The 26,681-nt window shown below is 56.7% G+C and overlaps 1 protein-coding gene and 1 non-coding gene across 5 annotated transcripts in view; both read right to left on the bottom strand.

The window, feature by feature from the left end:
- Positions 1–25,062, bottom strand: part of MED24 (mediator complex subunit 24) — a 38,578-nt gene extending 13,516 nt beyond the window's left edge. For 2 of the 4 annotated variants that reach the window (XM_075911728.2, XM_075911727.2), the window contains exons 1-16: positions 24,912–25,062; positions 22,860–22,998; positions 19,571–19,653; positions 18,365–18,403; positions 15,802–15,875; positions 12,228–12,451; positions 11,495–11,606; positions 10,621–10,771; positions 9,331–9,444; positions 7,999–8,046; positions 6,291–6,373; positions 5,181–5,267; positions 4,520–4,631; positions 3,612–3,754; positions 2,891–2,928; positions 2,133–2,215 (exon numbers count right to left, since the gene is read on the bottom strand). In XM_075911728.2, the coding sequence (XP_075767843.2) occupies positions 2,133–2,215; positions 2,891–2,928; positions 3,612–3,754; positions 4,520–4,631; positions 5,181–5,267; positions 6,291–6,373; positions 7,999–8,046; positions 9,331–9,444; positions 10,621–10,771; positions 11,495–11,606; positions 12,228–12,451; positions 15,802–15,875; positions 18,365–18,403; positions 19,571–19,653; positions 22,860–22,989 (1,521 nt within the window). In that variant the 5' untranslated portion in view covers positions 22,990–22,998; positions 24,912–25,062. Of the gene's footprint in view, positions 1–2,132; positions 2,216–2,890; positions 2,929–3,611; positions 3,755–4,519; positions 4,632–5,180; positions 5,268–6,290; positions 6,374–7,998; positions 8,047–9,330; positions 9,445–10,620; positions 10,772–11,494; positions 11,607–12,227; positions 12,452–15,801; positions 15,876–16,558; positions 16,743–18,364; positions 18,404–19,570; positions 19,654–22,859; positions 22,999–24,911 lie in introns of those variants that run through there. The other 2 variants (XM_075911729.2, XM_075911730.2) reach the window with 2 other exon arrangements.
- On the bottom strand, positions 2,491–2,598 carry LOC112544847 (small nucleolar RNA SNORD124). The gene has a single exon (XR_003088171.1). It is a non-coding gene; the product is annotated as a small nucleolar RNA SNORD124 (small nucleolar RNA).
- Positions 25,063–26,681: the final 1,619 nt, after the last annotated feature.

The following is a 26,681-nucleotide window of genomic DNA, read 5'->3' on the forward strand; positions in this document are numbered from 1 at the left end:
ACACTCCCGGCAGGCAGGTCTGGGTGTGCGCGGCAGGGCGAGCCGTCTGCCAAAGGGCTGGGAACAGTTCGGGCACAGGCTGGGCCTATGGCAGCCCCCCGGGTCGCGGGCAGAAGTCCGCCCCCATAGAGCTGTGTGGCTTTAGGCTCTCCAAAGGGGGAGACAGCTCTAATTCCAGAAGGGGTTTTCCCATTCAGAACACAGGAGGCTGAAGCAGCACTGGATTGTGCCACATGGCTGGTTCCAAGAATTCCTGGATGTGCCCCAAAGTGCATACAGGGATATTACTGGGCACGTTCTGGGCACCTCCCACCTGGGCCCCCTGAGACATCACAGAGAGTAAGCCAGCCCCAAGCCCCCGGGAGAGACATTTTAGATTTGTGTTAAGCCACACCAAAATGCAGCCGTCTCTGGGGTGACACACGGCAGCTGGGCAGCGGAACCCAGCAATGCTGCACAAGTGTTCCGGACGGGAAATAATTAAAGCAGCCAGTTGATGTCATGGGGGGAGTTTAACAGCAGCCTTTTGCTCTTTTCTATCCCTTTCCATCCCTGGATCTCACAATGCCTTGCACACGCTAGTGAATTAATCCTCCCTGGGGCAATGCTTCCTCTCATCTTTTCCACCCACGTGCAGAATAAATTTTTGTACGTGCACTGCGGCCCATGGGAATGTGCACCGCCAAGAGAAACACAAAAGCTAGCTGTGGGCGCTCGGCTAATCAGCTGGGCGGCACTGGAATTTCTCCTGAGCGGCCACGCAAGCGCCCAGATTACAGGGAACACTGCCCACCACAATCCTAGGAGGCGGGCAGTAGAGACTGGGAAACTGAGGCAGAGAGGCAGGAAGTGGCTTGTAGCAAAGCTAGGAACAGAACCCTGGAGTCCTGACTACCCCGGCCTAGGCTTTAACCACACGGTCATGCCCCAGAAGGTAGAAACAGGGAGGCAGAATGGGCATCTGCCCAGGATAGAAGGGTTAACTCCCCAAACACAAACGTGCTTCATAGCAGAGAGTTTCCTGTAACCGTTCCTGCAGCTGCCCACTGTTAGACCTGCCTGCTTAGGATAGCCTAGGACAACGCTTACCCAGCAGGCCCTCTGGGCCAAATGGGTGAGAGACAGACCGCCCCACACCCTGCCCCGAATCACACAGGAGCCTGGCACAGACAAGTGAAAGAGCTGATGTTTCTTAGCCAGCGTTAGCGCCTTCTTTTCATGAGCCTGGACACATTATCTGTGGTTGCACAGCGCCCCCCGGTGGGCATCTTCATATCCAGATCTCTGCCCGAGTATAAAACCGGAGCCGGGTGCCGGGATTCAGGGATGGGAAGAGACGCTGAGCTTGTCTCGCCAGACCTGAGCCCGACCTGACTCTAGCAAACAAAGCAGGAGCGGGGGGGGGGGGGTATCCCTCTCCCACTCCTGTGATGTTCCAGCGCTACGCCACCTGCCCGCACTTTGTGGGTCTGACGCATGTGGCAGGGGAGAGGGAACGCGACAGCTGCCGAGGAACCGGGTGGGTTGAGCCCAAGTTGGGAGCATCCCCCTGCAGGACACAGCCCCCCAGAGCTCAGCCTGCAGATGAACCATTCCGCCAGGCCCAACAGCCTCCCCTTGGGGGTGTCCAGCTGGCAGCACCGTGCCTGGATTTTCACAGCGCAGAGCACCTGCCTTTCACTTCAGCTGGGGCCTGGGCTGCCCTAGTCAGGCCCTCGGCTAGCAGCTGGGATCAGCACCCCCAGACAGGCTGGAAGTGAATTCCATGTAGCCGCTGAGACGAGAGCAGAGCGGAGTTCCCACAGCTCCCGGGACTCTTGCTCTTTCCAAACCCAGCCCCGTCTTCCCAGCCGAAAGGAACCCGGTGGAACTGAACGCTCAGAGGTTCCCTGCACTCAGAGGCCTCCGCCGGGTCACGTCTGCAGCGCTCGAACCCGCCACCTCTGGGCCCAGAAACCGGAGCTTCCGCTGGCCAGACGAAAAGGCCCGTCTCCGGTCGCCGCAGTCCCTGTGCGAGCCAGCCACGCACGGGAAGCCGAGAGCCACGATAGCTTGGCTGCCAACCCGCTCCTCCCGTCTCTTCACTCGGGATCTCCTAGCTAGATGGAGCCCGGCGGACGGGGGCAGCCTACCTCAGAGCCGTAGGTCTGGGCGACGTGGCACAGCATGAGGAAGGAGATGTCAAACAGCAGGGCCCTGACGGAGGCCGCTTTGGCTGTGGGGGAGAAACCAAGCTGTTACCCTCCCGCTGAGACTGCGCTGCCAGGGGGGCAGCTGGGACCAGTCTCTCCCTCCCTCTCTTTTTATCCCCCGAGGAGATTCCCATCCCCAGCTCGTGTCCAATCCAGGCCCCAGTGGGATGCTGCGGAGGGACCCCCGTCGCAGGCTGCCTCCCCGGGCACCCAGAGCTCCCACCAGCAGGGAGACGAACACGCCCAAGAACCTGCATCACCACTACGTGGCCATGGAGCCTGGGAACTAAACCTTCCCTCCGGCCAATGGAAGGTCAGAGCACCTCACGTCTTTAATCACATGCAAATTTATTCAGAATCCTTATCTTGGGTCCTGTGCTCAGACATCATCCCTTCCAAAGAGGGAGAGGCCCTGGCACTGGCAGCAGGCCAGGCTGCCCCTGAGGAAGGAAGGGGGCTCTCGGTCTCGCCTCCGGCCCGGAGTCCCCTGAACGGTGACTGAGCTGGGATGCGCTACAGGGTAACGTGTGATCCTGCCGGAGCAAATCAACGCCCCCTTGTGCAGCCAAGGGACAGTGCTCCCTGCTGTTACCCTACGGCCTTAACCCTTTCCGGCCAGCCATGCTCTAGGAAAGGGCCCGGGCACCCAGGAGCAAGGGGATCCGCCCTTCAAGCTGCCGCGTCTCTCTCACACTTACAGCCTTCGCCGCTGATGTGCTTGGTAAATTCATTCAGCCTGCAGAGAGGCAGAGAAAGAAGCGATGAAGCATCGGGCCAGCGGGTTCGGTCTGTGGCCGGTGAAACTGAAACCCCAGCACCCGCAGAGCAAGGCGGGCGCCCCCCCAGCCAGCTCCAAGCGTAGGCCCGGCTGCCTCGAATTGCTTAGCACACGCACTCCCACCTCAGCTGGCTCGCTGCGTGAGCGCAACCTCCCAATTCGATCTCATGGTTTTCAGTCCCCCTGGGGCCCGTGAGGGATTTCAGTGGGCGAGCAATGCTGCGGGGCTGTTGGGTTTCAGTCTCCTGGCAGGGGCAGGGGCAGGGGACTTGGGGGCCTGGGTGGCATGTTTCCAGCACAGAAGGCGAACAAACCCCTGCACCCCAATCCGAGCTCGGTGCACCTGCAGGCCTGCCCAGAGGCTGCTGAAAAGCACGGACTGAAGACACGGCCGGGGACGTCGCTGTACAACTCCCGCTGCCGGGCCAGACAGATGTGCGGCCAAACCCGGCTGCATCGCTGCACCCAGAGCGTGACAGTGCACAAAAGCCAGAGCTTGATCCCTCCTCAGACTATCTCCTGGGTGTTTGCAGCCACCTGCTTCCCTCCTTTCGCTCCAAGGCAGGTCGGAGGCACAGCCATGCTGCCCAGCTGCTCCCATCCCCGCGATCACCCTGCCCAGTCTCTCTGCAGCCACTCACTTGATGAACTTCCGAGCAAACGATTTCAGCTTCCCCGTCGCAGCCGCAGCTGCCAGCAGCAGATCCAGGCTCTTCCCTGACAGCATGTGGCCCAAGACACCCAGCAGCCCCTCGGGGGATTTGGAGTGATCCGCATCCATGGTCTGGTGAAAAAGCCCCACGGTTTTATGAAGTATCAGAGGGGGGGTTAGTCTAGAAGGTGCCCTAGGACTCCTCGCCGCTAATGGTTTTATGAGGTGGCTTTAGATCTCAGGGCAGGACCGGAGTCTCTGATTGGCTCTCAATGATGCCACAGGCAAGTCAGCCACCATCAAAAGCCACGTGGTTCCAGTCCGTAGGAGAAAACGAGACTCCCAGCCCCCCCGGAGGAATAAGCCCTTCCAGGCAGCGTCTGGCGGGGGCTGCTCTCCTGGAGTGGCCAGACTTGCTCAGCTCCCACCCGAGAAGAGCTGCAATTACCCACGACCCAGCCCCTGCTGCGGCTCAGCAGGAACCTACGGAACAAAGCAGAGCAGCTGAGTCGGAAGCTGGGATCCTGCTCGCTCCTGGGCCGCACCAATGCAGGGAAAGTCTGCGTGAGCGCTGTGGGGGTGAGCCAGGGAGCGGCTGGGCGCAGGACCAACCGAGGCTCTACCTGCAAGTCCTGAGCCATGCTGCCAATGCTGTTACGGCCACAGTGATTCAGCATCAGGGCTTCCCGAGGCCGTTCAAGGGATGACTCGGCACGGGAACAGCCCCTGGGACTCTCAGCCACCAGGGCAGGATAGGAGAGCAGCCGATGCCCGTGGCGCGGCACAGGGCTGCCAGCCGCCAGCCTCCTGCTGCCAGCACCGCCGTTCCCCCAGGCCGGGGAGAGAACCGGCAACTATGGGATCCCGGGAGCCCGCAGTAAGCCCGGGGGAGCCTACCTTGAGGATGTTGGTGACAGTGGGCTCCGCCCTGAGGATGAGCCCCGGGTTGGGCTGGATGTTGGCATTCTCTGCCGACTTCAGGCGCGGCGCGTGCTCCCTGTCGGCCGTCCTGGGGGGAGGGGGGACCCCATGGAGATGAGGGAATCAGAGAGGAGCCTCCTCTCGCTCTTCCACTGCTTTCCAAGCAATACCACCCCTGCTGCCTTCTGCAAGCACCCCATCCCCGCCCAGAGGGGCGGGTTCACAGCCCCCGGGAATCCACCCCACCCCACACAGGCAGCCTGCGGCCAGCCACGTCCCAGAAGAGCTGAGCCAAGGATACAGCTCCCTGTGCTGACCAACCCCTCCCCTACCCTCCCGGTCCCACAGCCTGCTCCAGAGACCAGCCAAGGCCAGGTCTGGTCCTGCCTTGGGCAGGGGCTGGACGTGATGACTCCTGAGGTCTCTTCCAGCTCTAGGATTCTATCCAAGCTGGGACACCTGGGATCCTTTAGGCTCCCTCCCCGCTCCAGCTCTTCCTTTGGGGTTTGGCCGGCGGGTCAGACCCACACTGCCCCGGGGACTCCCAATGGACAGACCCTCCGGGCGCCCCGAACCCAGCGACTCCCCGGGGGAAAGGGATGCGCCGGCTGCCAAAGCAGCAGAGCTGGGGACCTACCGCTTGGCCACCAGGTTGGTCATGTTGGCCTCCGAGAGCAGCCCCTGTTTGCTACACTCCTGCAGGAGCAGGCTGGTGCAGTCACAGCTGGAATGGAGGGAGAAGGCGCTCAGAGCACGCGGTGTCCTGCACACGCTCGCTGTGAGATGGAGGAAGCAGCCTGCGGCGGACAGGGCACGGCCTTTGTGCTTCCGACCAAAGAAAGGCGACAGCCCCGTGTACTGGGGGCTCCAGATGCAGGGTTTTGGCCCCATGTACAGGCAGGCGGGGAGTTAACTGGCTCAGCAGGCAAACCCAGAACTCCGGGGTTTTCTCCCTGGCCACGGTACCACCCTGGCATGTCGCCAGGTCTATTAAACGGGGCTGCCAACATCGACCCTCGTCCCCGGGGGGCGGGGCAGCTTGTCTGTGGGCAGGGAGCGTGAGTAGCCCGGCGCTCAGCCGTCAGACCCTTGCGGCTGGGAAGGAAACGAGACAGGCGGGGAGAGCACAGCTGTCCTCTCCAGACCAGTGCTGCAGAAAAGTAACCGTGTAAGCGGTAACAATCCTAGCAGTTACACGCACTGCAGGCTGCAGCGAAGCCACCTCCCCGGAGAGGGGAACCAGCATGTAACCTGCCGTGGAGGGGGGTGGAGGGACTACACAGGTGGCGGGCCTGTGGGGCTGGAGCAGCCCCTGTCTGGGGTAGGCAGCTCCTATCGGTTAACTGGAACCCATTAAAAGCGGGGCTTTTACACCCCTGCTCCAACCCGTACGTCAGCCTCGCGAGCAGGCAGCAGGGCACGGCTGCCCAACCACGCCTGGATGGCTAATCGCAGAGCCGGGCCGTGGTAGCCAGGCGCTGGGTGTTCTGCCACGGGGATGAGAAGGAAAACTGGATCCAAGTTTTCTAACAGGTCTGAAACTTGGGACACGGGCCAGTCTGCACGCTCGAGGCCGCGAGGCACATCCAGCAGGAGGGACAGGCCGGCCGGATGGCAGCTCGGGGGTACCCCATCATTCCCGCCGCAGGGGAGGCCTGTGGCATACAGCAGCCAGGCCCGTCCGCATGCCCAGGCCCTGTCCCCGGGTGCTGCGGGGTGGGGCGCGGACAGGGGAGGGGGGACTCACTTGCACCGCTGATCAGCTTTGTCCAGCAGTGGGGTGAGTTTCAGCAGGAACTCAAAGGCACAATTCACGTCCTCGGTGAAATCCTGCAGCAACACAAGAGGCGAGTGTTCGCTCAGCATTCGCTTCGCGAGGCCCAAGCGGCGCTTTCAGCTGAGGCACCAAAGCCGCCTCGAAACCCGGGCTTGCGTCTTCCCCATCAGCTGCCTCACCTGGCGCAGCTTCACACGGGCGGGCACACACCAGCTCGCACACACCAGCTCGCACTGAAGTCACAGCACCGTGGGAACAGGACCCTCAGCACCAATGGGAGCGGCAGGCCCGGACCTCCATTCATGCATTACAGCAGGGGTGGGGAACCTACGGCCCGGGGGCCGGATCTGCCCCCCGAGTCTTGGGGCTCCCCCCTCCACATTGGGAAGCTGGCATTGGCACTCCAGCCTTGCAGCCCCCTCCTGCCCAGACCCCTCACCCCCCTCCGCTCCTGCACCCTCCCTTCCACCCACATCCCAAGCCTGCTTCCCAGCCGCCCCCTCCCACACACTGAACTCATTTTTGGCCCCACCCCAGAGCGCAGAGAGACCCACAGAATCTTTCAGCCTGGGCCCCCCTGAGCTCTGATGTGTGAGGGGCTGTGGGAAGGGTCTTTTGTTTGTTCGCTTCTCACTTCTGTGCAGCCCCCGACTGATTTTTCTGGGGTCAGCGGCCCCCCCACCCAAAAAAGATCCCCCACCCCCGTGTTGCAAGGTGGCACGACAAGGGTGAGAGGCTGAGAAGCGGGCGGGGCTGGTGTTTTCTTGTGGAGGTCTCACCCCAGGAAACAAAACCCCGCACAGTAAGAGTAAGAGCGCTGGGGCAAGAACAGATCAGAGCAGCCAGGCAGAGAGGAACTCTGACCACGGCTATAAAACCTCCCCTGCGTTTCGACCTAGACCAGCTCTTACGCCGATACCCCTCCTCCCCTCACACCCCCGAGGCCAGGAGTTGGTCTCCTCCCCTGTGAGCCCCTCGGGGCAGGCGGCCCCCATCTGGCTGAGACTCACGCGTGTGCTTAACAGTTACCGACGGGAGCAGCCCCACTGACCAGACTATTCCAGGGGCCCACGCCTCTGAGGGCGCAAGGCGTATATCTGCACAGTGTGTGACACAACACGGTCCCAGACTGGCTGGGGGGAAGGAGGGCCCTGCTAGGGGAGGCGCAACCCAACTCCAGGCAGAGGGGCAGAGTTTCAGAAAGGGCCTAAAATAGAGGGCGGTAGAAGGGTGGCACCCAGGGAGTGGGGGTAGAGTTGCCACCCCTCCAGGATTGGCCTGGGGGGCTCAGCGAATCGGCAGCAATCTCCCGGCGACCACGGGAAGCCAACCTGGAGCTTTTCACTGGGCATTTTAAGAAAGTGACATTGGGGAAAAATCAACGCGAATAGCTTCAGAGTTGGCAACCCTAACGGAGGCGGGGGGGGGGAAGGGGGATGCAAGGAGTCCCTTGTCCATGCAATGAGTTACAAAGCCTGCGGCCTGCCCGGCTATCCGACCATCCACTGCTTGGGGACGGGACTGTTGGCTGCTCTGAGTGCACAGTGCCCGGCACATGAGGGTGCCCAATCTGTCTGGTCCCTAGGCACCTCCCTGACAAACATGGGTCCGGGGGTGTGTGAGTGAGAGAGAGAGAGAGAGAGAATCACACTGAACACCGACAGCCACAGCAACTCACCTTCTCCCCCTGGGGGTATTTCTTGAGCTTAACCAGAACCTGCGGGATCTGCAAGAAACAGCTTTTGAGACATTTGGCTCCAGCCAGAGCGAGCCACGGTGCAGACCTGAGTTCGTGCAGCCCCAGCGATCCAGCCAGTCAACATCGAGGGCCAGCTGTTCCCAAGGAAGGGGGGAGGATGCCCCCCAGTGGACACTGGCGGAATCGCCCGCACATAAAGAACCGTCCCAGTTTCTTCCTAACCCACTTCCTAATCTGAGGGCAGGAGCGTCTGCTCCTTCCCACTGGATCCCGGATTCCCTTCCGGCCAGCCAGTCCCAGCGGGAGGCGGCGGAGCAAAACAAAGCTGTCACATGCTGAGCTAGTTCTGGGGATCAGTTACTGTCTGCTCTTTAGAGAAAAGAGAAGATCGCGGACCAGGGCTGGGAGGGGGAATCCAGGCCCATCTGCTGCTGTTTACACTCGGGAGGGGGGAAAGAAGGAAGCTGAACACATAACCCTGCAGCCTGCCAAGGACAAGAGAGGAATGTAAAAAGCAACAGGGACGGGTGCTTAGCACAACACTCCCTTCCCCCCCACCCCGGCTGATCTAAACCAGACAGCCCCTTGGCACCCATAAAGCCCTCTTCAAGCACAGCCTTCTTCCTGCAGGGGGCAGCGACCCCCCCACCCTCCGCAGCTGGGGGCACCCAGGCGGGCACGGTGTGACGAAGTGAGGGATTTGGGGGACTGCATGCGGGGGAGGGGCACTCTGTCCCTGGTTTCCCAAGCTGAGTAGAGAGGGAGTTTGCTGTTACAGGGGCCAGCACGGAACTGGGGACCCCGGCCAGTGACCTGGGGAACGGTGACCCCAGTGACTCCTGGTGACCGGGAGGCCCAGCCAGCTGTGGCCGGTGGGATAGCGACGGGCTGCGGAGAGGAGCCCGTGACCTGACCAGCCGGTTTGGGGGTGAGGGAAGATGAGGGGAGAGGCGGGGAAGAGAGGGGCCCGGGAGGAGCTGCTGGGCACGCAGGAGCCACCGTCTCAGAGGGGGAAGGCGTGAGGCCCAGGGGGAAGCCATGGAGATCTGACCCATAAGATCGGGGCGCTCGCCCTCAGCTGGATACGGCCAGGCCAACGCCCCGTCCTGGAAGGGCGCAGGCTCTCCATCAAGCCAAGACCAGCGGTGTGAACAAGCCCTGGACAAATGCTTGGTTGCTTGGGGTCACGGGATGCTGCCTGCGGGCTCAGCCTGCGATTCCACTGCAAGAGGGGGAATTGCTCTACCTCGGGCCGGCAGGGCGGTGAGACCTCAGGCTCGTGGCAGGGACGGGGCGCAGGATGGGCGTTACCTTAAGGAAGGTGAAAGCCGTCCACTTCAGCTCCTCCGTGCCCTCGGGGGACTCGATCAGGCCCACAAAACAGGCTTTCCAGATCTCCAGCACAAAGAGCGGCGAGGGAACACGCTGCCAATGCAACGGAACAGCTCTCAGGCTCGGAAAGTCCAGCATGTGCCACTCCCCCATCCCCACGGGCTGTCAGCGGGGATCGAACCTGGAGCCTCTTGATCTAAAGGCAGGTGCCTCTGCCACATGAGCCGGAGGACCAACCCCGTCCCCCAGAGGTGAAAGCAGACTCCGACCCGGACCAGCCACCAGAGCAGGGAAGAGCTCCACCCGGCACTAATGCAGGCGACACGCAACTGGACTAGGGACGTAAAGGGGTAACCGATGACCCGGGAAGCCTCGCCTTACCAGCATGCTTATCTGGGGAACCAGTTAACTGGTGCCCAACAAAAATGATTCGGGGTTTGGAACGGTGCCCATATGAAGAGAGATTAAAAAGACTTGGACTTCTGAGCTTAGAAAAGAGGAGACTAAGGGGGGATAGGATAGAGGTCTATAAAATCATGACTGGTGTGGAGAAAGTGAATAAGGAAAAGTTATTTACGTATTCCCACAGTATAAGAACTAGGGGTCACCAAATGAAATGAATAAGCAACAGGTTTAAAACAAACAAAAGGAAGTTTTTCTTCACTCAGCACACAGTCTACCTGTGGAACTCCTCGCCAGAGGATGCGGTAAAGGCTAGGATTTTGACAGGGTTCAAAAAAGAGCTAGATAGATTCATGGAGGTTAGGTCCATCAATGGCTATTAGCCAGGATGGTAGGAACGGTGTCCCAGGCCTCTTTCTCTGTAAATGGGTGACAGGAGAGGGATCACGTGAGGATTCCCTGTTGTCATCCCTCCCTCTGGGGCATCTGGCCTTGGCCACTGTCGGCAGACGGGATACTGGGCTAAATGGACCTTTGGTCTGACCCAGCGTGGCCGTTCTTACGTTCTTAACCCAGTTCCCACTGTGGTGCAAGGCTGCTCCAGCAGCGCCCCCGCCCGGGGCGTGATGCTGAAGGCCAGTGAACCCTAAACTGGAGCGGGAGGGAGTCGCACGTCCCTGCACTTTGGGGCGAGATCGGAGGCCGGCCTTGTGCAAGCCAGACGTCACGTCGGGAAGGGACCTGACAAGGCCACAGACAGACAGCACCACAGCTGGGACGGGAGCTCCGCGAGGCTGGCTCCCGGCCCCTGCTAGGCCACACTGCCTCAGGACTCGCCCAGGACAGGGAGCAGACAAGCTGCTGTACCTGCATCCGCTTCACCATCATCAGCTGCTCCACAAGAGGGTGGGTCTCCCCCGTGAGGTTCATGGTTCCCTCCAGCAGCACCACGGCGTGCACGGTGGGGAAGCCAGTTTTGTTCAGCTGCTCGGAGTGGGCTGAGAGCATGGTGGGAATGCTGCAAGAGGAGGACAGTGGCAACCGGGCAGGGGGCTCGGGTGATGGTGGGGGAGGCCCGACACCCAGCCAGAGCCGAAGGTAACTGGTTTGAACCTGCCCTACACTGCTGCCACGTCTGGGTCAGCTGAGCCAGTCCTCTGGTTAGCAAGATGAACCCTTGGGCACTGGCCGGGTCTCTGGCGATTAACACCTGGCTCTGGCCACTCCTAGGGCTGGTCCACATAGGGCAGTCAGTCCGGAATAAGGCCGGCTGTGAGGTTAAAGGACTCTGGCTGTCCCAGGACAGCTCCCTGCATGGCCACTCAGAGCAGGGCCTGTGTGGGTGTTATCCCCAAGCAGACAAGGCCGGAAAGCTAAAGAGGGAAGGGCTGCTGGAGAAGGGGGGGCCTTCCAGCCCTTGGGAGGGGTGGTGGCTGCCTGGGGCGATTGAGTCCCATCTACCCTCCGCCCTGCCAGCTCCCACCCGCCCCATCGGGTCCGAGGCCGGGAGAGGGGCAGGGCAGGCTGCACACTGAGGCCAACGGGCACAGGAGATGGCTGGAGGGAGCACCAGGCTCACCCACCTCTTGGGTTTCTTGTGGCCTTCAGCAGAGGAGCAGGGACGCAACCACAGACAGGAGCGGAGCCAACTGGCATCCGCAGTGAGCCCCTGGGATGTGCCAATGGGAGCCCCGGGGCCACCCTCGCTGGCCCAGCTCCTAGCCCCAAGCCCACGATCTACCTCTTGATCAGGGAGATGCACTCGTCCGCCTGGCTCCGGAGCTGGGGGTTGCTGAGGTTGCCGAGGTTCTCCCCCAGCTTGAGCAGCGACTGCTCCACGGCGCTCCACGAAGCTGGAAGGAAAGGAGGCGGGGGGAGGGGCGGATTATTTTCAATGCAGGCACCCCAGGGAGCCCATGAGACTCCAGGCAGGTCGGCACTGCTGAGAGGGCCAGACGGGGCTGGGATTTGCCTAGGAGCGCCGGGGAGTAGGCAGCCAAATGCTGTCCAGCCGCAATGGGAATCAGGTGCCAGACGCCCACAGGTGCCCGTGGAAATCCCAGCAGAGATCTGCCCTGCCCCCAGCTGCAGCTTGGCTTTGCACAGCACCCTCCCCAGGCAGGGCAACAGAGCGCGTCTGCAGCAGTCTTCGCACCACGGCCACTCCACCTCCGGGGGCCACGGGGCAGGCCGCATGGGTCCCACGCCAGAGGCCGCAGCGGGTGCCCGGCTGTTTGAACTGCAGGGACAGAGAAAGCCCTGGCGGGGGATGGCAGGGTGCGGCCAAGCGGGATAAGGAGAGGAGGAGGCAAAGACGTGCCCCCCTGCCCCGATGACGGAAAGGATGGTGGCGACAGCAAACAGGAAGGAAATTCGGGAGCTCGGGCTTGGCCAGGGCAGAGCCGCCAGCCAGACGAACCGAGGGGATGGGGTGGGAGGGACGCAGCCCCCCGGCGAGGGGCCCAGCGACGTACACGTCTCCTCCAGCTTGCCGATGTGAATCAGGGCCCGGTTTTTCGTGCTGCCCACCACCTTCTCCAGCCGCTCCAGGCACATCTTCAGCTGGCTCTCCGCCGCCGCCTGGTCCAGCAGCTCTTTGACCTTCTCCACGTAGAAGGCCGCACAGCGCAGCATCCAGTTGAGGGCGCTCATCAGGGCCCGGCACAGGCCAATGCACTCCTCCGCTTTGCCATGGCAGCTGCGCGAGGGCAGAAGAAAATCGGAGGGTTGACCATCTCCTTGGGGGACCTTCCCCCTTGTTCCAGGCTCCCCCACCCCGGCAGCACCCAAACACCTAGCAACCCAGTTAGGTCCAATTAACTACAGAGCTGTGGGAAAAAACCCAACCTGGGCAACATATTTACGCAGATGTACCCGCCCCCGGGTAGACCCCGGTAGGCCAATGGACAAATTCATCCATCAGCCTAGCTACCGCCTCTCAGAGAGGTGAATTTATTACAGTGAGGGAGGAAGGCCCCCCCCCCCCATACCCTCGGAAGTGTCTGCACAGCCGTGCTGCTGCTGCGTCTCCAGTGTACACGCCCCGAGGGAGATGCACACGGTCACACCCGGGAACAGGGGGGACTGAACGCAAGCGTCTCAAGTCTCAGCCCCACACTTTTAGCACGGTGGCTGAATTTCACCCACCCAGCGACTGTTCCCCCCACCCTCAACTCGCACAAAGCGCTTTGCCCTGCTTACAACCGCCAGGGCGGCTGAAATCCCCCACCAGCACAGTTTCTTCCTGGCCTCGCGAGTCTTCTCATTAAAGGGATACTTTCCTAAGCCCCAATTGAATTGTCTGGCCCACAGTAATCAGCACTGATCGATGCGCTACGGGTAGACGTTCTTGCATCACTTGGTGCCAGAGGTTTGGCGCTAATTAAATGGAGGATCAAATTAAGAGGGATTGGACGAAGCGGACAGCTTCGTATTTGGCCAGTGGAAGTTTCTTGTCAACAGTTGGTGACAAATGAATATTAATTGTTGCAATTCAGCTTCATGAAACGTAAGAGCCGCTATTTCCTCCTTCCTATCCCGTCCATTCCCTCCCCTCCCCAGCTCCTCCTCACCGCCTGCTGCTGCCCATGTGCGGCATTGCACGTGGGTGGGGAGGACGCCTGGGCGTGACGTGACGTCACGGCCCGGGATTTTAAAAGTCTTCGGAGGCACGTGGCGGGGCCATGCTGGCTCCGGCGGCCTCCGGCCCCGCAATGTGGAAGGCAGAAGGTAGGGAACAGGCATGGGCGGAGGCGGCAGCGGCGGGCTTGCGCGGAGGGGGAGGAGTGGAAGGAGAAGGGGCTTGGGAGGGGAAGGCACCAAGGGACTGGGTGCAGGAGAGAGAGACAAATGCCAGGGGGCCAAGTGCAGACAATGAGGGAAAAGGCAGGAGGGGCGGTGTCAGTGGGAGGGGGGACAGGGTGATGCTGGGAGAGGAAAGGAGAGGGGAAGGGCATTGGGGGCTGGAGGAGGAGGTGCTGGGAGAAGGCTTGACAGAAGGGGTGGGCATGAGAGAGGTGGGGATGGAGCAGGTCATGTGTGAGGGCACAGAGGGGCAGGAGGGGATGGGGCAGAGTGCTGAGGGGCGGGTATCAGGGAAAGAGAGGGCAAAGGGGGTGGGGCAGTAAGGGAAGGGGGAAGCACCAGGAAGGTGCAGGGCTATGGGAAGGTGCAGGTGCCAGGGGATTCTGGGGCGAGGAGGAGGGGAGAGCTGACCACCGGAAGCAGCACTGGACGGGGGAATCGGGGCAAGCTGGGGAGATTGGGGGGCCAGTGGAAGCAGGGCTGCCGGGGGGTGCGAGGTTGGGAGCAGGGAGCTGGCCGGGGAAGATGGGGGGGTGGGAGAAGGAGAAGAAGCGGCCGCTGGAAGGAGGGCTGGATGTGGGCAGTGGGGCTGGCCAAGGGAGATTGGGAGAAGCGGGAGGGACCTGGCTGCCCGGGAGGGGGTTGGGGGAAGTGGGGTTGGCCAGAGGCACAGCGGGGGGAAGCAGGGGGGAGGAATGAATCGGCCTGCGGGGAGTGGGACTGACCCGGCCATATGTAGATCTTGGGACGCTGTTCCCCCTGTTCCCACCTCCCCCCCCGCAAAGCAGGAGTTAGTCCGGCCCGGGGACTCTATTGTCCCCCCACACACACCCCTCGAGTAGTAGCGAACGGTCTGGCTGACAGACACACTCATGCAGCCTGAGCACATTTACCAGCCAGGCAGTTCGAAACTACAAACTGATACAACTAATAATAATACAACTCACCTAATGAGAAAATACCAGACGTGTTCTATGGTATTTTCTCAGTTTGTTTTTTACGTGTTTAGTTTTGGGCTGCAAAAAGCAGTATTGGAAAAAAAAGGTTCCAACTAAAGTGAAAAGTTTGGGAAACCCTGGTCTAACCAGCTTTGTCTGTCTTACAGCCCATTTATCCAATCCAGATTCCTTAACTCGCTGGCAAGAATATTGTCGGTGACCAAGTCAAAAGCTTTGCTAAAGCTGGCACTGGGGGTTTGGGGAGGACCAGAAACAACTTATTTGAATATTCATCATTTGATTAATGAATATGCAAATGAACATTACCAGTCCTCCAAAAGTTCGTGAATGGATTTACTGGTCCCCGTGTCAAAAAGTTTGGGAACCCCTGCTTTAGGGTAAACGACGAGCTTTCTGGGTTTTTGAAAAACAGTTTAAAGCCCCCAACCGTTGACAGACCATCAGCACCTCGTGCGCTCTTGGGACGCACCTCAGCAAGCGCCTCGTACCAAGGCATACGTTCCGGGTCGCATGCCCAGCCGGCTCTGCTCAGAACCAGAAGGGGTGCGGTGCAGTGCGCTGGCGGCATTGGGTGCACACAGCCCGGGGCTGGAGCAGAAGGTGCTGCAGCTGAGGACTGAAAGGCACACGCAGGGATCTTATCCCTCAGGTTTCACAGCTTACGCCTACCTTTGGCCACTGGGGGTCAGGAAGAAATCTGTTCCTGGGGCAGGTAACCCTGTCTCTGCCACACACAGGAGTTTGCACCTGCCTAGAAAGCGGGCACCAGCCACGGTCAGCAACAGGATAGTGGCCCAGGTGGGCTACTGGTTCGAGCCACTCTGGCAGTTCCTAGGCTCTGGGTGTGCAATGCAGCTGGGCGGGTGTCCAGGAGGGCAACGGCTCAGGGTGCCCAACCCCTACATCAGCGGTTCCCAAATGTTCGCTCGGCATGACCCCACCGTAGTGACCTGTTAAATCCTCGGTCCCCAGACAGCAGGACGATGCCATTTTCAAGAGCAAAATGGCATCCACCATGCAGCATGACCTCAGCCACTTCGGCCACGCGAGCTCGAACTGTGAGGAGTAACATGGCACTCGGGATCACTGCCACCCCACCAGCTGCTGGCATCGCTCCTTCTGGGGGGGCGACCCAGAGTTGGGGAACCTACCGCATACCCACTGTGCCTGGCTCGTCAGTATTATCGACTTTTGCCTCTCAAGGGCATTAGGGCAACTCCACCAACAGCATCGTCACCCAACCCTTCCGAAGAGAGCACATCGCCACAGAACAGCAGCGCCGTACCTGAGCCGATCACAAAACATATCCATGATCTCCAGCAGGGACTGGACACAGAGATCTCGGGAGAAGTCATCGAACTACAACACAGGAACACAAGGGGTTGTTACAACTGGACACAATAAATACAGACTTCAGGTATTAAAACAAAACCTTACATGACAGGATGCGTCCCTCTCTAGGATAGAATCATAGAATACTAGGACTGGAAGGGACCTTGAGAGGTCGAGTCCAGCCCCCTGCCCTCATGGCAGGACCCAGTACTGTCTAGACCATCCCTGATAGACATTTATCTAACCTACTCTTAAATATCTCCAGAGAGGGGGATTCCACAACCCCCCTAGGCAATTTATTCCAGTGTTTGATCATCCTGACAGTTAGGAATTTTTTCCTAATGTCCAACCTAAACCTCCCTTGCTGCAGTTTAAGCCCATTGCTTCTTGTTCTATCCTCAGAGGCCAAGATGAACAAGTTTTCTCCCTCCTCCTTATGACACCCTTTTAGATACCTGAAAACTGCTATCATATCCCACCTCAGTCTTCTCTTTTCTAAACTAAACAAACCCAATTCTTTCAGCCTTCCTTCATAGGTCATGTTCTCTAGACCTTTCATCATTCTTGTTGCTCTTCTCTGGACCCTCTCCAATTTCTCCACATCCTTCTTGAAATGCGATGCCCAGAACTGGACACAATACTCCAACTGAGGCCTAACTAGCGCCGCATAGAGCGGAAGAATGACTTCTCGTGTTTTGCTCACAACACACCTGTTAATGCATCCCAGAATCATGTTTGCTTTTTGTGCAACAGCATCACACCGCTGACTCTCATTCAGATAGGACACGGCTCCCCAGCCAAGCACGGTTATAGGCAGCTAGGTCAACAGCTCTGCAGAAACGAAGGCTGCATTGGCAGGAACGTTGTAGGCAAGACACAAGAAGTAATCTTGCCATTTGGCTCAGCAACTAGGGAGACCGTTCTGGGCACCACACTTCAAGAAAGATGTGGACGAATTGGAGGCGGTCCAGAGGAGAGCGACCAAAAATGATGAAAGGTCTAGAAAACATGACCTATGACGAAATATTGAAAAAAACGGGTTTGTTTAGTCTGGAGAAGCAATGACTGATGGGGGTGGAAATGGTAATAGTTTTCAAGTACATAAAAGGCTGCTATAAAGAGGCGGGTGATAAATTGTTCTTCTTATCCATTGAGGACAGGACAAGACGTACCAGGCTTAAATTACAGCCAGGGAGATTTAGGTTGGACATTAGGAAAAACTTCCTGACTGTCAGGGTGCTAAGCACGGGAATAAATTGCCTCGGGAGACTGTGGGATAGTTGTCCATGGAGACTTTTCCGTTACACAAACACGCATCAAGGATGGACGAGATAATACTTCGTCCTGCCTCAGCAGAGGGGCCGGGGCTAGATGAGTCACTGAGATCTTTTTAGTCCCATATTTCTGTGATTCTAGGTCAATGCATCTCAGCTAGTGGTCATGACCTGCTGGGAAAGGCTCATGAAAGGCTCTCAGGGGTCGGAAGTTGGATTACATCCTAAAGCAAAGAAAATCTCGCTCTCCTACTGCCCCCATGCTCTTACTTCTCAAGCGATCTGGGTTCACACGATCACCACAGACCTTTTCCTCCTTTATTTCTATCATAAACATAAGGAAGTGTGAAAAATATTGGGCTGAGAACGAGAGCTCCCCACTTCAAAGGCCGAGGAACTCACTCATGCTGGCAGTCACTAGCAATCATTCATATGAACCACTCTGTACCCACAGCACACTTGTCTGGGGGCGCATTTCCCCGACGCTAAACGACAACGTCTCCTTTGGCAGATTTTCTGCATCATTCATTGCCCAGAAAGAAAGGCCATGAGGGATCAGACCAGGGGTCCATCCAGCCCACAACCCTGTCTTCCGACAGTGGCCAATGCCAGGGGCTTTAGAGGGAACACAAAGAACAGGGAACTATTGAGTAATCCACCCCCTATCATCCGCTCCCACCTTCCAGAAGTCAGAGGTTGCATCCCTGGCCACCCTAGCTGGTAGCTATCGATGGACCTCCCCTCCACTAAGAATTGTTGGGTTCTGAGCACTCCCTAAACTCATCTCTTGGGACATTTAATGCCTGTTACACAGGCTAAGATGTTCACGCTGCTTCAGCCAAAGAGAAAAAGGCCTCCGTTCCAAGCTACGATTCTGCATTCATTGCCTGCGTTGTTGGCATTAAGTATGAGCCCCCGGATTTCCCCATCATGGCTGGGATTGTTGGCTGCGGTGAAATGGATGTGTCAGCCGGGGGCCTGTTAACTAGATGCCTAGCGAGGAACGGCGCACAGTTTCCCAAAGGAAAAGCAGAGGGATCGCTTTCCATTGATGGGGAACACTCTGTTCCACCGAGCAGGGACACGGAAGCGTCATCTCTCTGGTTTGTGCCACCTCATCGCTGCTGACTCAGCAAAGGATGTCATTTTTCCGCTTGACCTATATCTGGCAGGAGTGAGTGGGACCGAAATAGATACACCGATTGTCGGTAAAAATGAAAGACAGCGTCCAGCAGGGTCTACCTTACTGATGGCCGTCAGGACCGTGGAGTAAGACACCATCTAGGAACAAAGGAGAAAAAAGAAACAGAGCAAGAAAGTTACTAGGTAACATTTGAAAATGCAATTTGGGTTGCCAAGGAACAATGAGGTCATTTTACGGCTGTGCTACTTGTCTCTTAAAAAGGGGCTCAGGCACTGACCCAGCACAAATGTAAACAGACGTTTTCGGGCGAGCGCTGATTTGCTTCACACAAAGTTCACATGAAACAACAATTTTAAACAACAAGCCAAGGAAAGCAGGAGCGTCTAGCAGCTGAGGACTTGTCTAACGGACAAGGGATCCCTACGGCCCCCGGTAGGCGCAGGTCACCAGCAGAAGTTTGATCGCTTCGGCACGTACTGATCCAAGGGATATTCTGCCTGGCGGAGGGGAAACGCGCGATCGAGTGGTCAGAGTACAAGGGATGTTAAATGTAGATTCACTAATCGAATAATCGATGGGATTAGGGCGCCTCTGCCTTTGAACTGCGGCAAGAGCCCTGCCGGCGCCTGCACATTTGAAATGTACAAGAGTCCCAGTGGAGTCCCCCACTGGCCCAGCCCTCCCTGCCGGCTTCTGCTTTCGAAATGTACAAGAATTCCACTGGGGCTCGTGTACATTTCAAAAGCAGAATGGCAGAAGCAGCAGCGCAAGTGGAGACTGCTTCAGTCCTAGTTCGCATTGTTTCCTGCCCTGTGTCTACCTCCCCTGACCCCCATGGAGACAGTGATGGGGGGAACCAGCTTTTAAGCTGGCTCCGCCTCCCTCCATTGCTGCCTCTCTCTGATAGAGGCAGCAAGGTGGGAGGGGGGTGGGAAGCGACTTGTTGCATCATTACTCGAAGCGACAAGGAGTCCTGTGGCACCTTATAGGCTAGCAGATGTATTGGAGCATAAGCTTTCATGGGCAAAGACCTGCTTTGTCAGATGAATTAGTCGACTGTCCAATAAGCTTCTGCTTATCAGATTGTCGACTAGTCTCTTACACCCCTACAGAGTATGGATTGGGAGACAGCAAACCCTGAATTCTACCTCTGGCTCTCACATGGATGCCCTCTGTGGCTCTACACGGGCCACTTAACCTCTGAGCCTTGGCTTTCCGGGAATAGCAAGTCCTCTAACTCGGGGCTGGGAAGCTTACTGCATCCGCGTCTGTCGCGCAAGAGAAGTGCTACAGAGGGTGGTTACCTGGGAACTGATGGCGTATTTCAGGTAGGACAAGATCAGTGGGTTGGGCGATGGGCCAATCATGGCCTGGTCCAGAAGAGCTTCTGCAATCCCAACAAGAAAGGTTTGGGGTCAGCTAACACACGCCCAAGCGGGAAGGGGGCAAAGACAATACAGCGGACTGCAAAGATTGAGCAGAAAGTCTTTCAAACTAGACACACCCTACAACTCCCCATGCCCAGGAGCAGAGGGCAATATACAATGTAGGAAGCGGAAAGTATCCCGCCGTTAACTCAGCCCCACTGCCTGAGAGCTGCTGTTCTCAATGCCCTCCAACGTCCTGGGGCCCTGTGATCCAGGGGAGACCCTCCCCTCCCACGCACCCCTGGGATGCTGCCGCAGCGGGGTGGCTTTTGCCATTGGTTCCTGAGCTCTCCCGGCCCGGCCAACCGCCCCTCTGCTGAGAACGCCCCTGCACTTTTGGCGGCTGCTGCTGCTTCTCCTGGTAATCTGCCAGCACCCGGGTTTGGCAGCTCACGGGTGCAGAGCGTGTCCTATCTGTTCAGTCAAGCTTTTAATTGACCATTTGAACTGCTGCAGCAGCGCACGGAGCCTGTCTCACAAAGACAGACCCACATTTTGCAGCCTCTCTTTTAATGAGTTGAGGCACCCGGATGCTGGAGGTAGAAGGTGCCATTTGGGAATCTACATAAATGCAACCCTCTCTTTCTTGGAGGGCAGCCGTTCAAACATAAGCACCAGTCTGAATCCCGAGACAACGGTCGTTCACAAGCAGCCAAAAATTCGGATTTGGTGCAAGATGCATCCTAGAACGTGCTCAGCAATTACAGACAGCAGGAAGCAGAAAGCAGCTTTCTGTTCACCAGAGAGAACTACGGCAACTGTTCCCCTTCTGCTCATCCTGTAACGAGGGAGCAGGACAGCCCCAACGGGACACGACGATCCAGCGTGTATGTATCACTGCACGATTCACCCGGCATCGCTTCATAGGGATGCTGAATTGCGTTTAACTAATCGAGGGAATTTTCCATCAACTACTCAATTAGTCGATAAGGGGGGAAAGTGCAGAGACTCAGCAGGGTTGGTTCTCGGCCCTGGGAGCTAACCCCAATGCAGCTCTGCCTTTTAAATGTATTAAGAGCCTCCAGGATGGTTCATTCCCGGCTCACGCCCGGTCCCCCTGCTATGCCCTCTGCCTCCCCTACCCCCCATGGTGAAGTGCTGGGGGGAACTGGCTTTTAAGCCAGCTCCCCCAACACCAGCTCCCCTCCTGCCCCCACTGCTGCCTCTCTCTGACAGAGGTAAGCCTCTCCTGCTCGGCCCCCTCCCCCCAAAGCCGAAGCCCCGCCCTACACCCCACAGCTCTCGTCCTCAGCCCAGCCCTGGAGCCCACACTCCAGTCAAATTCTGTTGAGTCAACTGGGTCACGAGAAAAAAGTTTGAAACCCGCTGTAGTAGATTATGGCTCTGCCAGGACTGGGGTTGTTCTGGCAACCTGCTGCCAGATTTTTTCCTTCGGGTCTTTGGATTTAAAAGCATCTGAACATTAAAAAGGACCATTCTAGAACTACTGCAAGGCAGGGTTAAAGGAAATCACCTCAGCCAGAAAAACAAGGATGATCAGAGCTATTCCAAATGACAAACCAGCCCTCCCCGGACTCCAAAACCTGGCCATTATTTATATTACAGTAGCAATTGAGACCAAAGGCTCATTCTACAGACACATTGTAAGAGACAGTCTTTACCCTGCATAGACAAGAGAGGTAATGGGTGAAGGGAAAAACAGACCCAGAGGGAGGGGAACACACTTGTCAAAGGCTGCACAGCAGTGACAGAACTGGGGCTGGAACCAGTCTCCAGAGTCAGCCTAGTGCCTTTCCACTGCCTCTTATCCTGCAGCTTTGGAATCCCGTCCGCTGCCTTCAGATCTGCCTCTTTCACAATGGCAGATCACTGAGTCACCTGTGCACCGTGTCTGCAGAGAACCTGAGAGACTCTGTTAGGATGGATCTGAGCTAAAAGTTTCAAACCCAGGTGCCTAAAGTTAAGCTCCCACATGCAGAGATAGGCAATTAAATGGAAGTGCCCTGAATTTCAATATTCTGAACATCTGCAAGTTCTGTTGCTGCAATGGAGCTGAGATTAGAGGAAGGGGAAGTGGAAGGGCAGACCAGGCCATTTGGATTTTAGGTGCCTAAATCTGGGCATAGGAATTAGGGATGTAAAATCCAAAATAAGTGTCTGGTAAATTCTGTAAACCCTATACTAATGCACTAATTAAGAACTTTGGAAAAGAACAGAAATGGGATCTCGCAAGCAAAACAGAGAATTTTTCATTCCTCACCGAACAGAAAACAGACCCAGATGAATAGAACTGCATACAGAAAAGATAGGAGTTTAGGTTACGGCATAATCTAGAATAATTAGGACATCCAGTCCAGTTCTTCATGTTGGTTTGAATGGGGGCTATTTCCCTTGAAAATCTCTCCTTTACATCAACTCTACAACAAGTGATTTGCATTGGCTTACACAGGGCTTTCGAACACACACTTGCCACTCAGGAAAAACCAGCAACACCTTACCATAATTGGCAGAAAAGCCTGGCAATTTCTTCTACCTACATATACTCAAGCAGGTAACAACTTTTAGCAGGATTTGTGTCAATTTCCCTTCTAGAACTGGGGTGAGAAAAATGAATTCTAATGACATGTGGGTTGGAGGATGCTTTCAGTTTATTAAGAAATAATATTACCCTAACATGTACAACAACAGAAATACTTAGTTCTTACACAGCACTTTTTAGCCACAGATCGTTAAGTTCTTTAAAGGGAAGCGCAGGATCATTTCCCCCATTGTACAGATAGAGAAACTGAGGCACAAAAAGATGCTCACGGTCTCCAAGCAAACCAGCAGCCCAGCTTGGAAGAGAATCCAGGTCTCTTTAGTCCCAATTTATTGCTCTAGCCGCCAAAGTATTCTGCATCTCTCGGTGTCAGGAATAGCCGAGCAAGTTGTTGCAGCCAACAATCATGCTATATACTCCACTCTTCCCAAGATTTACACGCTTGGCTTTAAGCACGAGTCGTCCCTGTGAAGGGCTCCACATGTACACAAGTCTTTGGACCTTCCATTTCTATTTGGGAGTTTTTCAGCCCAGACATAGAAATGCAGGTAAACATAATACAAGTGCTGCAGTTTGCTTATCTGGGTGATATGTGTGTCTCGCTTTGTACCACGCACATAACACAGACATGTGCACCCAAACAGTCAAACAAAACCAAATCCTGACCTGCCAAATTAAGTATGTCCCACGTGGCTCCTTTAGGGAAGAATTTCTTCATGTTTATGGCCCACTGGTAATCACTCCACCGTTCTCTCCAGGCCTGGAGAATGGCCTGTTTTAGATTGACAACCTTCATCTTTCTGTTCTGAAAGGCAGAGAGAAGATACAGCAGCTTGTTCATAACAGCATTTCTCACCCACTCCCCTCTCACCCAAACACTTCTCCTGGGGCACTGTCAATCAAGCACACCTTTTATTTCTATAACAAAGGATTCACTCTTAGCAGAAGGCAGTGCAACCTGGTTTATGCAAGAGGCTGGGAGCCAGGATTTGGCAGCTCTGAGACCATTATAAGTAGGGCCCTACCAAATCCACGGTCCATTTTGGTCAATTTCAGGGTCACAGGATTTTTTAAATAGCAGATTTCATTATTTCAGCTATTTGAATTTGAAATTTCAGTGTTGCAATTGCAGGGGTCCCCTGATGTGAAAAGGAGTTTTGGGGGTGAGAGGACACCAGGTTATTGGGGGAGTTGTGGTACTGCTACCTTGTTCTGGACTGCTGCTGGCAGTGATGCTGCCTTCGAGGTGGGCAGCTGGGGAGCTGGATGAAAGCTGCCAAAAGCAGCAGCACAGAAGTAAGGGCAGCATGGTACCGTATTGCTACCATTACTTCTGGCTGCTACCAGGGTGCTGCCATCAAAACTGGTCATCTGGACATCAGCTGCCACTCTCCAGCTACCCAGCTCCTCTGAAGGCAGTGCAGAAGTAAGGGTGGCAATGCCATGACACCCCTAAAATAACCTTATGACCCCCCCTTGCAACTTCTTTTTGGGTCAGGACCTTCAGTTTGAGAAATACTGGTCTCCTTTGTGAAATCTGTACAGTAGAGGATAAACGCACACAAAATACCAGATTTCATGGTCAGACACACATTTTCCATGGCCATGAATTTGGTAGGGGCCTAATTATAAGGAAGAGACAGTAGCCCACTGATCAGCTCATGGGAGTATTGGGCGCAGGGGGTCATAAGTTCTAATCACATCAGGATGAATAGAGCATAGGGTGCGGGTGGAGTGGGGGGGGAGAATCCTGGCTTCCCTTCCTGCTCCCAGATCTGGGAAACAAGTGAGGTCTAACATTTAGAGCAGAAGGGTAGGGAGCCAGGGCTCTTGGACTTCCCAGCTGTGGGAAGGGGCAGGCTCCTGTGGCTAGAGGAGAAGGTGTGAAACCCCATCACCCTGCTTCCCCATCTGCCCCAGTGGGGCAGTCCCAGGGGGCACAGAGATGTGCATGTGTGAGCCCTATCACCTACCAGCACCCCTTGAACTTGCTTGGGGGAGGGGCACATATACATGTGGGGGCACTGCTCCCGCCCCCCAACACATACACCCGGGTGCTGCCCCTGCCCCCACATGCATACACCCGGGGCACTTCCCCATGCCCCCCACATACATACACCCTGGGGGTGCTCCCCACAACCCCCCCCCCACATATACACCCAGGAGCACTCCCCCCACATACATACACCCCAGGGGTGCTCCCAACAGCCCCCCCCACATATACACCCAGGAGCACTCCCCCCACATACATACACTTCCCCACAACCCCCCCACATATACACCCAGGAGCACTCCCCCCACATACATACACCCCAGGGGTGCTCCCAACAGCCCCCCCACATATACACCCAGGAGCACTCCCCCCACATACATACACCCCAGGGGTGCTCCCCACAACCCCCCCACATATACACCCAGGAGCACTCCCCCCACATACATACACCCCAGGGGTGCTCCCCACAACCCCCCCACATATACACCCAGGAGCACTCCCCCCACATACATACACCCTGGGGGTGCTCCCCACAACCCCCCCACATACATACACCCCAGGGGTGCTCCCAACAGCCCCCCCCACTCCCCCCACATACATACACCCTGGGGGTGCTCCCCACAGCCCCCCCACATATACCCCGAGGAGCACCCCCCCCACACATACACACAACCCGGGGGGTGCGCTCCCCCCTCCCCACATACAGACAGGGGCCGCCCCCTCACCTTTCAGGCCTCACAAACAGCGCCTCCTTCGCGCCCTGGGCTCCGCCATCTTGGCACCCACCAACACGCCCTCCACTGATTGGCTGGACGCGCGCTGCGCGCCGCGGAGGCTGCTGGGAGCGGTAGTTTTCTGAGGCTGGCGGCCCAGGAGCGGGGCTCTCTCTGGCTGCCGGCGGCGGCGGGGGAGGCGGCCCCATCCACAGACATCGGGCCGCCCCTCTGACTGGGGGTGGAAGGGGCAGTGGCATTTTCCAAGCTATAGGGCAGAGGGTCCCAATTTTATTTGCAGAGAGGTAGCGGGGTGCGTCTGATCTTGGTAACACACAAAAAAAGCAGCCACGTAGCTCTGTGAATAATGAGATAGTCTTGTTAGTCTTTATAGTGCTAGGTGACTGCTTTTTTGGTTTTACCCATGTTATTGGGCAGAATTTTGCAGCACCCCGAATAACAGTCTAATATATGGAGCTGAAAAAGTAGCCCACAAATAAGTAAGGATCGTCATAAACAAATGCTAAACAAGGTCATGCGATCAACACACATGAGAATTGTTTTCAATCCAATTCATAAATGCTTAAATATTATTTTTTTCTTTAAATCATAAAATGTGGTTGTAATGGAATTTTCTTGCGGAACCCTTATTTTCACTTTGTGGAACCCCGGGGTTCCGCAGAACCCCATTTGGGAAACATTGTTATCAGGAATTTCAGGATTTTTTTTTTTTCTGTTTTTAAAATTTTTCATTACCGCATTGCTGAAGATGATCAAATCACAGCTCTAAGAAACTCACCCAGCCTGGCTGCAAGGGGTGGGATGCGGGGTGGGGGGAGAGGGGCAGAGCGTAGAGTTGCCAGGGGTCCGGTTTTGAACCGGACAGTCTAGTATTGGAGCTTTCTGTTCGGGAAACAAATTGAGAAAATAGAAATGAGAAAATAGAAATGTCCGGCGTTTTCTAAATAAGATGGAATGCAGATTGTGATGGAATGTCAAGTGTGTTCGGTATTTTTGTTGAAACCATCTGGCAACCGTACCAGAGGGTCCCTGCATGTTAAGGACAACCCTGCCCAGCAGTTGATGAGAAGGGGAGAATAGCAAAAGAGGGTGTCACCAAAAGGGTGGGGGTCACTGGCCCTGCACCCCGCTCCACAGCCAGACATAACTCTTCGCCGGCAGGTCGGTCAGAAGGGTTATTGGTTCACAGGGACACAGCGTAGCACAGATGTGTCAGCACAGGACCAGAAGCGGCCGGCACCATCCGTCTTGGGGAGAGGGGAGCCCAGAGCCCTGGGCCCCCTCCCTGGATCCTAAGCCAGACCAACTCACACCCTGCAGGCAGCCCCACCTCCTTTGTCCAGCTTCCCCTGCAAAAGGTGTCACCTGTTTGTACACACACCCCCTCCCAGGCTCATGTTACAGTGAGTCTGGGCCATTGTGTACATGCGGGGCTGGGGCAGCCTCCCCTCCCGGAGAGTCACATCCAAAACTCCCATTCCCATGTGGGCACCAGTGCGGTGCCTAGGGAAACTGAGGCATGCCCACACAGAGCAGTATAGGACAGTAGAAATGACATGCAACATCCAAAATCGAACCGAGCGCATCCAACCCCCAAAGAGGGAAACTGGCTTTTTGCAGTGAGCTAGCCACGTGCTGTCTCTGTTGAGACACAGTCTGACAGTGCCTAGTTGGCTCTGTATGGCTGTGTGTGCCAAGAGCCAGGCAGGCACTTCCCAAGCACGCAGGAAGGCCGGCACCTGCTCACAATCCGAGGCATTA

The sequence above is a fragment of the Pelodiscus sinensis genome, chromosome 29 (assembly GCF_052426305.1).
Source record: "Pelodiscus sinensis isolate ZL-2025 chromosome 29, ASM5242630v1, whole genome shotgun sequence".
Taxonomy (NCBI): domain Eukaryota; kingdom Metazoa; phylum Chordata; order Testudines; family Trionychidae; genus Pelodiscus; species Pelodiscus sinensis.